This window comes from Trichechus manatus, unplaced genomic scaffold, assembly GCF_000243295.1.
Source record: "Trichechus manatus latirostris isolate Lorelei unplaced genomic scaffold, TriManLat1.0 scaffold00011, whole genome shotgun sequence".
NCBI lineage: Eukaryota > Metazoa > Chordata > Mammalia > Sirenia > Trichechidae > Trichechus > Trichechus manatus.
In genome coordinates this window covers 24,874,800-24,887,849 of record NW_004443947.1, presented here as the reverse complement: position 1 = coordinate 24,887,849, position 13,050 = coordinate 24,874,800, and the positions used below count along the sequence as shown (strand labels likewise).

Below are 13,050 nucleotides of genomic sequence, written 5' to 3'. Positions count from 1 at the left end.
TTTTAAAAAATTAAAAAAGCAGACTACAAAATTTGTGTGCATGGACATTACAGCTGTAGAAAACTTACACATCCAGATGAAAAGAACTGATTAATTAGACATCTGACTGGATGAGATGACAGGATTATAGGTAAATCATTTATTTCACTTAAAGTTTTTTAATATGTAGGTAATTAAGATAATGATTCCCTGGATGGTGCAAACAGTTAACTCACTTGGCCAGAAGCACCTCAAAGGAAAGGTCTGGCAATCTATTTCTGAAAATCAGCCATTGAAAACCCTGTGGAGCACAGTTCTACTCTGACACACATGGGTCGCCATGAGTCAGAATTGACTTGATTACAGGTTTTTCTCTTAACTAACATAAAGTGAAGCAAATGTATATTGTACCATGACTATAACAATTTTAATAGTTGCAATTGCCCTAAAATGTTCTATTTGTTTATTTGGCCGTATTAGCCAGCAAAGGAGAGTGGGCACTTAAGAAACAACAAACCCACATTCTGCTTTTCCTGCTCATTCCCTTCATCTTCATCAGAGGAAACAGTTACTTCAGGAGTGACCATTCCCATCACTTGTATCAGCCGTCCCTAGGAGTGGCATCTGGAAAGGGCAGGTGCTTGACAGATATTTGTTGGCCTGAACTTACCTCAGACTTCAGCGTGGTGGTTCGAGGGCTTCCACTTGGAGTATAGTGGGTTTCTGTGTAGGTTGGAGCAAAAAGGTCCCTGCAAAGAACAAACACAGACATTTGTATCTTTAGCTGATGATTCCATCCTTCTGGTAACAGCAGCCAGTGATTTTAACTGAACCAGACAGGACCACCCAAAGAACTCCACGCAGAAGAAACCACACAGCCACAGGGGGCTGAGGAACAAACAGAAAAACGGGAAAGTTTGTTATTAATTTGATATTCATTAGCATCATCATTTAGTTCTGGCACAACCAGATGAAGCAGACAGACCTAAAGCAATGGTTCTTAACTTATTCTGTGTCCTGGGGAAACAGTGACGCAAACACGTGCACAAAATGTTCCAGGATTCATGAACTCTATTTTGTATCTCTATTGATTTGCCAGCATCGTGTCCACCAATTTTTACTATCAGCACACCAATTTTTCTTTAAGGCAATAACTCCTTCCTTGTTGAGTGTAGTTTGGTGGGACTGTCAATGAAGGTGTCCTACCCAGTCCTGGCCAAGAGCTGGCCCATGATCCATGCCAAGCCAATGGAATAATGTTGCATGGGCTGAGCAGATAAAAGCAATTCATCCGGTCCTTTGTTCCTGGAGCTGCCTCTGCCTGTCCTTCTGAGACCTAGTAGTTTAGATTTCCTGAGACCTGGTACTTCTGTACATTACCCTTTCAATAAATTCTTTTCTCCCTCCCCACCAAAACTGAACACTGGTTTCTCCCTTCCACAGACCCCTTGAAGCTAACGTAAGAATCCCTCACGAAGGACAAAAACCAAACCCAACCCATTGTTGTCGAGTCGATTCTGACTCATAGTGACCCTATAGCACAGAGTAGAACTGCACCATAGGGTTTCCAAGGAGTGCCTGGTAGATTTGAACTGCCGACCTTTTGGTTAGCAACCGTAGCTCTTAACTACTGCACCACCAGGGTTTCCCGCCAAAGACAAGGCAATACCAAATAAGGTTCCTAGAATTTCTCTGAAAGTTAAAAGAAAAACAAAAGAACCAAATGGATGTTTCAGCTAGCTCAGCCACATTAAAAAGAGTATAGCTCTACAGAAAGTCAAGGTCAAGCGGGCAAAAAGGTTTCTAATGGAAGGCACCATTAAAAACTGGAGTCTAATATAAAAGAATGACGTGGATGTATATGTACTAATGTGGAAAGATGTCTAAAGTAGAGTCAGACAAAAACAGTAAATTACAGAAAAGTTTGTATTATAAAAGTCCATTTTAATGAAAAAAAAATAATGGCATACATGCATGCATGCATTAAAAACAACTGTAGTAACAAATGCTCATTCTTAATGGTAGATATCTCAGGGGATTAAAGAAGATGTTCGTTATCTAAGTTACACATTTCTGAAATTGGTTGAATTTTTTCTAATTATCCTGTATTTATTTTGAAAGCTGAAAAACTACTTTAAAACTGGATTTTCTAAAAAAGAAGAAAACTGAGGCGGAAGCCAGCACAGAAAGCTGAGGAATCTTCAGAGACGACCTGGGTTTTGGAAGAGGTGACATTTTCCAACAAGAGAGGGTTAGCTGAGACAGTCCCTCTAGTCACCTCCAGCTCTAAGCTCTGGGAATCCTGACTCTCAGATTCCGGGCTTCCCCCACCCTCAGCGTGAAGCCAGAAGAAAAATGCCAGAAGAATTGTTTCTTGCAATGTTAAGCCTTCAACATCTAGCCCTGGACAAAAAAAGAAACAGAAACACAGCAGGAAAATGTAAAAATAAAGCAAAGCACAAAAAGCAGCTTGTGTAGAGAAGTTCTCGATCACATGGAAAATTTGGGTCAGTGGCTAATGTCCCAGATTCTGTCTCCCTAGCCCTCTCTCTTCTCCTTAGCATCTAACCAGGATCCGAGGGAGGGGTCACCCATTTGCCTGAAGGGGATAAACTGTAAACATCATGAGGGCAGAGGCTTGACATTTGTTCAATGAAAGAATTAATTAACTAATTACTGAATGAATGAGTAGTTCAGCATACTAGTTTAGAGTGTGATCTGAAATTCCAGAGACTGAGGTTTCAGTTCAGCTCTGACATTTACTATCTCTGGCCATGAGCAAGTTACTTTGCCTCTCTGAACCTGTTCCCTCTTCTGCAAAAAGAAGGGTAATATACCTACTTGACAGGGCTATTTGGAGTAGTGGTTAAGAGCTCATCTGCTAACCGAAAGGTCGGCAGTTCGAATCCACCAGCTACTCCTTGGAAACCCTATGGGGCAGATCTACTCTATCCTATAGGGTCGCTATGAGTTGGAATCGACTCAACAGCAACAAGTTTGATTTGACAAGGCTGTAGTTTTTACATAATACATGTAAAGTGGAGCTCAATAAAGGTTAGTGACTGTCATTATTGATCCTAACAGGGATTGATGGAAAAACCCAGAAAAATGAGTGAAATTTACCTGTTTCTGTCTCTCTCCCTAGCCATCAACTCTCCAGTAAGTCATTTGAGAGAGGTAATAAGAAGCAATTAGCTCATTCCTGCCTTCTACTTCCTGGGGTCTGCTTTCACAGTCTGCCTGGACTGCATAATGGATGACTTGTCAAGGGTTAGAGCCTAACGGTTCATCCCTAGTGCCAATGGAGAGATGTGAATTTTCCAGCAAGAAATGCACTCCTGGTAAATACATTCTCAGCCTCTTCTGAGTCTTAGGGGAAAAATACTCATCCAGTAATGTTAAGATGCTCCAAAAAGAACAATCCAAATTTAGCCTCAGAGGTGTCCATCTTCTTATCAGCCCTCAGTCATACGTCCTCAGAAGGATAAGAAACTCTTGTAGCTTCTTATTCTGTGGATCTGCCCTTATTGTCATAGAACTTCCAGGGCCTCAGCACTGAAAGGGATCTGAGAAACCAGTGAGTCAGACTCCCTAGACTGTGGGCTCCCTAAGGGCAGGGACCAAAGCTTCCTTGTTCAAGGATTTTCCCCAGCACCCAGCACCTGCCAGGCAGGCAAAAACCAGCTGCCATCAAGAGGATTTCGACTCATGGCGACCCCACGTGTGTCAGAGTAGAACTCTGCACCATAGGGTTTTCAATGGCTGATTTTTCTGAAATAGACCTCCAGTCCGTTCTTCTGAGGCCCCTCTAGGCGGACTCAAACCTCCAACCTTTTGGTGAGCAGCTGAATGTGTTAACTGTTTGCACCACCCAGGGACTCCAAGCATGCAGGCAAACCGAGAAAACCAAACCCGTTGCTGTCGAGTCGATGCCGACTCATAGTGACCCTACAGGACAGAGTAGAACTGCCCCACAGGGTTTCCAGGGAGTGGTTAGTGGATTCGACTTGCCGACCTCTTGGTTAGCAGCCGAGCTCTTAACCACTGCACCACGAGGGCTCAGTAGGCAGGCAGTGAGTGAGTGAGTAGATGAAGAAATGACCAAACGAATGAATGAATGAACAAAACTTCTACCTAGTATAGGAATCTGCCTGATGGCCATTCAACATTTGCTTGAATACTGCCAGGGACTGGGAATGAGACCGTCCACTCGATTTCTGACCATGTACAGTAGCTGAAAAAAATTCTTAAATTGAACCAAAAACTGCCTATCTATAACCCACACCCACTGGCCTTCACTCTGTCCTCTGAGCCTATACTGAATAATCTGCTTTCTCTCCTACATGACAACCCTTTCCCATGGTCTTTCGTTGGTAGGCATTGTCAGGTTCGTTTTCAACTCATAGCGACCTCACGTGACAGAGTGGAACTGCCCCGTAGGGTTTTCTTGTCTGTAATCTTTACAGAAGCAGATTGCCAGGTCTTTTCTCCCGTGGAGCAGCTGCATGCCCTCCAACGACCAACCTTTTGATTAGTAGTTGAGCATTTAACTGTTGTGCCACCAGGGCTTCTTCTTAGCACAGTAAATACCTGTTAATGATTATGATTGTAACCGTTCTGGGTTTCCCAATCTCAGAATGATCCAGGATGTGGTGGAGGTGAGAGGGTGATGGGAGCTTGGGCAATGACCCACTTTTAGACACTTTGAAGTTTGTCTGCCTTAAAAGTATGACGAGAGCTTGTGGTCTGGGTGTTGTTCTAGATTTAAGCAAGCACTAGAATCACCTGGAGGGTGGTCCAACCTTAGAGTTTCTGTCTGAATTAGTAGATCTGGGGTGAGGGCCTGACAATGTTCACGTTTAACTAGGTCCTAGGCTGTGGCAAAGGAGTCTTGGTTGTGCAACAGTTAAGTGCTTGGCTGCTAACTGAAAGGTTGTGGTCACTATGAGTTGGAATAGACTCCACAGCACCCAACAACAACAACACTGTACTAAGTGCTTGCCTTATTTCACTTAACCTTCACAACATACCTGTGACATAGGTACTGTTGTTGTAGAAATCAATTTCCACTCATAGTGACCCCATGTGACCGAGTAGAACTGCCCCATAGGGTTTCCTAGGCTGTAATCTTTATGGAAGTCGACCACCAGGTCTTTCTCCTGAGGAGCTGCTGGGTGCATTCGAACCGCCAACCTTTTGGTTAGCAGCTGAGTGCTTAACTGTTGCGCCAGCAGGGCTCCTCCCCCATTTTGTAGTCGAGAACACTGAGGCTCAGAGGATACGTTGTGACTTGTCTCAGTTCTCACAGCACAGTGTCAGAGCCAGGTTTCAAACTCAAGTCTACTGGACCTGGCCGTGCTTTTAAAGCAGTTTGCTGCTCTGTCTCACTTAGAAGGTGGAAGCATCTAAGCCTTGTCAGACACAGTGTTCCCAGACCACAATCTGATGGTGACAATGGCAGCCTTGAGGGCATATATGGTGTCACAAAAATGTAGACCATTAGCTCCTAAGAGACAGGTGGATATATGCAGGGAAAAGCAACCAGTACCAGTTGTCACTGAGTAGACTCTGACTCCTGGTGACCCCATGTGTGTCAGAGTAGAACTGGGTTCCATCGGGTTTTCAAGACTGATTTTACAGAAGTAGATCACCAGGCCTTTTTTTCTGAGGCAGCTCTGGGTGGACTTGAACCTCCAGCCTCTCAGTTAGCAGCTGAGCACCTTAACTGTTTGCACCACCCCACCCCTCCCCCCAAAAAACAGTTGCCTTCAAGTTGATTCCAACTCATGGCAACCCCACGTGTTTCAGAGTAGAACTACTCCATAGGATTTTCAATGGCTGTGACCTTTCAGAAGTAGATCGCCAGGACTTTCTTCAGCGGTGCCTCTGGGTGGCATCAGACCTCCAATCTTTCAGTTAGCAGTGAGTGTGTTGACTGCACTACCCAGAGACTCCAGGGGTAAGTAAAGCATAGGGCTAGAAAATGAAGGTGGACATGTACAAAATTCAAGCCTAGTTCTTTGGAAACAATAAATGAGGCTCCTGATGTTGGCCAGTAAAGTCCTTCTTTCTAGAGACAAAGGGGAGGGTCATGTTTCATCACTACCATCTGTACACTTTTACCAACAGACAACACCTGGCTTCATACTCTTTCCCTGATGCCCCAGGCTAGGCCTCTATAGGCCCACAGGCCCAGGTGGCCCCCTAGCATGCTCCCAGAACCAAAGACGCTACCTCTGCAGAGATGAGGCCACATGGCCACTGAGCAGCCCAGCCTCCCACCCCCTTTCTGCTCCTTCTCCGGCCACATCTTGTTCTCATCTCCTCCCTGACAATGGGCTGGCTCAGCAGATCGGCCGGAAGCCGTCTTTCTCATCACTGGATTGCATTAGGATTTTCAGGAAACAAGTTGTGAGTGACGTGTGTCCAGGAAGAGAGAAAGATGTCCAAGTTTTCCCACCCCGCCCCCTCCTTTTGCTGGCTCTAAAGGGAAAGCAGTTTCTGTCATATCCTCCTGCACTCCTGAAGTGTCTCCGCCCATCCTCTCCAAGCTCCCAGTCCACAGGCAGGGATCCATGCACATATGTTAGAACACTCTCGGAGGAGTCGCACATCCTAATGACAACAGCAACCAGCATGGGAGTACTGACTTTAGGCTAACCCCAAGTACCTCAGACACCGAAGTCCTTAAGCATAAACGACATCTTCTGAATCCCACCCTAAGAAAATAAGCAGCCCCCCAAATGTTGTCGTTAGGTGCCGTAGAGTCAGTTCTGACTCATAGAGATCGTATATACAACAGAACAAAACACTGCCTGGTCCTCACAATCGTTGCTGTGTTTGAGCCCATTCATTGTTGCAGCCACTGTGTCAATCCATCTCGTTGAGGGTCTTCCTCTTTTTTGCTGACCCTCTACTTTACCAAGCATGATATCCTTCTTCTGGTACTGATCCCTTCTGATAACATGTCCAAAGTAAGCAAGACAAAGCCTCGCCATCCTCGCTACTAATGAGTATTCTAGCTGTACTTCTTCGAAAACAGACTTGTTCAATCTTCTGGCAGTCCATGGTTTTTCAATTCTTCGCCAACACCGTAATTCAAATGCATCGGTTTTTCTTCGGTCTTCCTTAGTCAATGTCCAGCTTTCGCAGGCATATGAGGCGATTGAAAATATCATGGCTTGTGTCAGGCCCACCTTAGTCTTCAAGGTGACGTCTTTGCTCTTTAACACTTTAAAGAGGGCCTTTGCAGAAGATTTGCCCAATGCAATACGTCATTTGATTTCTTGACTGTTGCTTCCATGAGTGTTGGATTGTGGATGCAAGTAAAATGAAATCCTTGACAACTTCAATCTTTGCTCTGTTTATCATGATGTTGCTTATTGGTGCAGCTGTGAGGATTTTTGTTTCCTTTATGTTAGGGTGTAACCCACACTGAAGGCTGTAATTTTTGATTTTCATCAGTAAGAATATCAGACATAAAACATAAGGTCACTCTCCAGGAAAGAACAGTATTACTGACTATGGTAGCCAGGAATCTGTTTGTACATTCAGCCAGACTCCAAAAGCACACTGCACTCTGGATACAGTTCTGACCCACCATTCTTAAGGCTCAGAGCCTTCAAGTCCACAACTGTCCCTTTTAGAACGTGTGGGTAAAAACCCTCTGGGGAGGGAGAAGCAGTGGAACTAAAACAAATCTGCACGGTTTCCTTTGACATCTCTCCTGAGCTCAACCCTCTTTCTCATGCTTCAGATAAACAGACAGTAAAGATACGCTGATAATGATTTGAAAAATACTTTGAAAAACAATCTACAGAGACTGCTCAGCATGGGCAAACATTAGGCCTCTCATGCCAGCGGTTACTTTTCTGACACTTCCTTCCCTGGTCTCACTTCATCTTGTTCTTTCAAGTGTTTACCAACCGCCATCAAGCCGACTCTGACTCATGGTGACCCCATTTGTAAGAAAGTAGAACTGTGCTCCATAGGATTTTCAATGGCTGATTTTTCAGGATCTCCAGGCCTTTCTTCCAAGGTGCCTCTGGGTGGATTCAAATGCCGAACTTTCCATTAGCAGCTAAACTCATTAACCATTTACTCCACCCATGGATTCCCTTTCAAGAGTATCCAGGCATTTATACACTGGTGTGATGCTTTGGGGGAGAGGGTGGCACAACCTAACCACCCCTCTTAGGTTACGTGGAGGGTCCTCACCCACCCCGCTCACAATAACCTAGGCCCCTTTCATTTCTTGCTCACTCTCTCAATGTCGTCCTCATGGGACTTCACAACTGCACAACACCCGGAAAGGCTGTGAAAAAATATAAAATCTCAGGCTCCTTTCCAGCGCTACTGAGAATCATATTCTCTAGGGAAGGACTCAGAAATCTGTATTTTTAATCATTTTTCCAGGTGATACTTTCTTAGGCTGCATTTGATCAATTTTAACATTTTAAATTCTTTTTCCCCTTCTGGCTGATCATCCCATCAAAATCTAAAAATGATACCAGCCTAGCACAGAGGGAAAGTCTAAGGCTCAGAATGCAGTCCCAGCTCCACTACTCTCTAAAAATGACTGGCCTTCCACATACCACAAATAAGGCAAAAGGTAACTGCGGTTCTTTTTAATGTCAAATAAGAGATGTGTCAACTTCTTAAGACTTTAAGAAGCCTGTAAGCTTTTTCAGACTCCAAGGGGCAATGTAGCTTTGTAAGACTTACAGTTTACAATTAATTAGGGCAGCTCTTGTACAACACAGTAAAATTAGATGTGAACTTATAAAAACTAATAAGATACAATAGAGATGCAAATGATTTCTGTCCAGTAGAAAAAATAACTCCCGCTCACTGCTAACCAAAAGTTTAGTGGTTCAAGTTGACCCAGAGGCACCTCAGAAGAAAGTCCTGACAATCTACTTCTAAAAAATCAGCCACTGAAAACCCTATGGAGCACAGTTTGGATAAGGGCTGTTTACACACATGATGTCACCATGAGTCAGAGTTGAGTTGAAGGCAACTGGTTTGTTTTGGATTTTTTTTAGGATATTATAAACCAGTTTTGTATCTAATTTAGCAACCATCTCAACATTCCTTTTTTTCACTGATTTATATATACATATATATATATATACTTCCCTCCAATTTTAAACCAGTTTTATCATCTTACCGAGTCCACTATTAATTAGATAAATAAAACTTTGACAAGTGCTCACTATATATTTGTGTGAGAATTATTTTGGCTTAACCAACCTAAGTCCCTTGGAGCTTCCATTTCCTAGAATGCAAAATGAGCTGAGTAATAATTACTATCTCACAGCATTGTTGAGAGAATTAAATGAGCAAATATATTCAAGTTCTAGCTCTACCGCTTGTAAGTTGTGCAACTACGGGCAAGTCTGTTAGATAACCTCTCTGTGCCTCAATTTTCTCATCCATAAAATGGGGAAAATGATAGAATCTACCTCACAGGGTTGCTAAAAAGTACTTAAAACAGTGCCTGTCTCGTGGTAAGACTATATGACTATTCGTTAAGTAAAATGAACCAAATGTGAAAAATTCTTTGTAAAGTATAAAGTAGTTGTGCTACAAATGCCACTGTTATTGTCTCCAAAACTAGCTATGCGTACTCGTGGCAAAATCGTAATAATTGTAAAATCTAGATTAATGGGTATCTGCGGGTTCACAATACTGCTTTCTCTCCTTTTGTGTACATTTGGAAGTTTTGATATTAATATTTTTTAACTACCTAGGCGATACTGTGCGAGTCACAAGCTACTCAGCCTCAGTTTCCTTTTCTGTCAAATGGAAATAGTGCTGGTGCCCAGAACAGGCAGGCCCCAGAAAGTGTTTTTGAAAAGTAGCAGTGCTATTCTAATGCAATTGCTATTCCATATTTGGGACAAAATAATAAACTCAGTAGGTATTGTTTTATTTTGTTCTCTTCTGTTTTCAAAGAGGGAGAAAGAAAAGGGGGAAAGAGACAGCTTGAGCTGTTTCAGAACCAGGATTTCCAAACCAGTGCTCATTCCACTTCTAACTCCAAAGGAATGGAAACAAACCAACATGCCAAAGGCATGGCCTGAAAGCCAAATAAGGGATTGATATATCCAGGGCCCCATAAGCAGAGGCACTCCTTTTTGAGGGAACAGAAAGGCCAAAGAAGGGAGAATTTAAACGTTGCTCCTAATGTAAAGAGCTGGGACTTCCTCCCCAAGGATTCAATTGAAAAAGCATCGTGAGTGCCAGAGAACCAGCTTCAGAAGCTACATTGCAAACAAGATGGCACCACCCACGAGCCTGGCAAAAAGCCCAAGCTACTTGGTATGTTTTCTTTAACCTCTGTTAAGGAAGTTTCTGAACAATGCATTAAGTCAACACTCCTTTTCACCAACTGCTTCCCATTACGTCTTCTCCCAGTCCCCGAAAGACCTGACACCCCTCCAACCAGCTCCTGGTTCTATGTTTTGCTTTTGCGTTATATACCAAAGGATGTTTGGATGAGGACTGTTTACTCCTTGGGCCAGCAGGGTCTTTATTTAAGCCTCTTTGTGCCTCTCTCTGGGCTGCCTCTACAGAGATAAGTAAACTCTCTGCACAAACAGGTCCCACTTCTTGGGTTTAGGCAGCTTAACTGGAAGGGACATGTTGCTGTTGTCGTTAGCTTCCATCGAGTCGACCCGGACTCACGGTGACCCCATGCACAACGGAACAAAACGCTGCCCACCAGTCCTGTGCCATCCCCATGATCAGCTGTGGATCAGACCATTGCAAGCTGTGAGGTTTTCACTGGCTGATTTTCAGAAGTAGATCACCAGGCCTTTCTTCCAAGTTGGTCTTAGTCTAGCAGCTCCAATGAAACCTGTTCATCATCATAGCAGCACACAAGCCTCCACTGACAGATGGGTAGTGGCTGTGCATGAGGTGCCCTGGCTGGGAGGAAGGGATATGAGGGGCCCTCAAAGCCTAAGAAGAGCTCACTGACTTGTTTTGCAGTGTTATGAACAGCCCACTAATGAGTACTGACTGGAATTGGTAAGAACAGTTAGGGGAAGTGGGGCACTATCTTTACTCTTTCTAAGAAAAACAACTCAGTGTTGGTTTATCAGATTAACAGATCATAACCTGAAGGGAAGTGTCACTGGGAAGGTGTACGAGGAAAACAGCCATAGCGTAAAGATAAACTAGTGTAGAAGGCACAGGGGCAGTGAAGAACAGGAACCTCTAAGTTTCGAGAATCTGCTTAGAAAGAGGTGAAGAGATGGATTATTCCCTGAAATAAACAATCAAACAATCAATCAAAATAAAAAAACAGGTGAGTAAAGCCCACAAACCAACCTGCCCTAAATTTCGGTGCTTCGTCCCGTTTAGCCTCTGATGGAATGTCCCAGTAACTATATGAACCTTGCCCAATGTTTCTTCACATCCTAAAGCACAAGTTGCAGCTGAAGCCCAAGTCAAGAATGCTCCAACTTTAAAGCCCCGATAGACTGTAGTGGGGAAACCCTGGTGGCGTAGTGGTTAAGTGCTACAGCTGCTAACCAAAAGGTCTGCAGTTTGAATCCACCAGCTGCTCCTTGGAAACTCTATGGGGCAGTACTACTCTGTCCTATAGGGTCGCTATGAGTCTGAATCGACTTGACGGCAATGAGTTGGTTAGACTGTAGTGGACATGTGTTGTCCTGGCCTGCCCAGAATCAGCATCTGTGCCCCCTTCTTGGGGTAACAGAGCCTCAATTTGTATTTAGAGAACTGCTCCCTCGTCACTGAATGCTAATTAGGGCACCTAGAGGAAGTCACAGTCCCCATTCTCACCTGATCAAATGACTGGTAGATGACAAGCCAGGACAATCAGACCTCAGCCCTCTCTCTTGGGTCCCTGAATTCCAAGGTGAGTGACACCTGGTGAAAGTGGCTGGAACTGAGTCATCTCAGTTGTGGCACCCGAAGGGTCTGTCTATTAATTCCTGGAACCCACCCTTTCCAAACCCTAGTTCTTCAGCTTTTCCTCATTCTCTGTTTTATTCCAAAAAATATTTTGGGAAGGTACTTTTAGTGTGTAAACCGCAAAACCTACTGTAACAAAATCTACTGCAACAAAAGACCCTCTATATAGCACTCCCTCTGATCACCACGGAGTCCCTCGGTGGTGCAAATGGTTCATGTGCTAGGCTGCTAACCAAAAGGATGAAGGTTCAAATCTACCCAGGGGTACCACAGAAGAAAGCCTTTGCAATCTACTCCCAAAAAATCAGCCATCAAAAACCCTAGGGAGCATAGTTCTACTCTGACACACATGGGGTCGCCATGAATTAGAATTGACAACAACTAGTTCTGCTCACCATGTCCCTTTACTTGTGCAGATAAAGAACTGGAGGTCCAAGTAGTAAAAGCAATTTATCCAACTTCACACAGTTATACTTTGTTTCTAAACGAATCAGCCTAAATAAACTAGATGTCAGTGGCAGATAATCCAGAGTTACACCATCCAGATAACCCAGAAGGCAGAAAGGAAGAACATTTGTACAATCTCATCAATAGTTGCATACGAAGTGGCATAACATGGTACAAATCGAGGGGCACACGGCAGCAGAAAGCCTGAGTTCCTTGTGACTTGATTTTGTCATATATTTGCTCTCAGTTCTTGGCCAAGTTACAGTAAGTATCTCTTCCGAGCAGATGTCTCGGCTCTGCATCTGCAAGCCCACTCCCTCACTCCTCAAATATTTATTGAGGCCAATCATGTGCCAGGCACTGTGAGGATGGGGATGTAACAGGCCAGGTGTTTAGTAGCTGACCGCAGCTCCTGCCGTGAAGATTAAAGGAAGTTGTCTGTGAGAGCACTTTGCAAATGGTGACAGGCCACACGGACAGCAGGTGTTACTGCCCACTCTCTAGAAGACAAGTCATTGTTTCACAGCCCATCTTTCTTCCTTTCCGAGAACTGCATACAGTTAGCGTGGTAACCAGTTTCCAATTTCCCTTAGCAAACTTCCTACACAGCTACGCAGGTGTGTGTGTGTGTGTGTGTGTGTGTGTGTGTGTGTGTGTGTGTGTGTTGAGGGCAAGGAG

At 44.0% G+C, this 13,050-nt stretch overlaps 1 protein-coding gene across 4 annotated transcripts in view; it reads right to left on the bottom strand.

Moving 5' to 3' along the window:
- The window catches only part of ADAM19 (ADAM metallopeptidase domain 19), a 116,615-nt gene that overhangs the window by 72,731 nt on the left and 30,834 nt on the right, over nt 1-13,050 (bottom strand). For all 4 annotated transcript variants that reach the window (XM_023726563.1, XM_004371259.2, XM_023726561.1 and 1 more), the window contains exon 4: nt 650-728. Coding sequence is in view for 3 of the 4 variants with exons in the window: in XM_004371259.2 (XP_004371316.1) it covers nt 650-728 (79 nt within the window). In the remaining variant the exon portion in view is untranslated. The remainder of the gene's footprint in view (nt 1-649; nt 729-13,050) is intronic.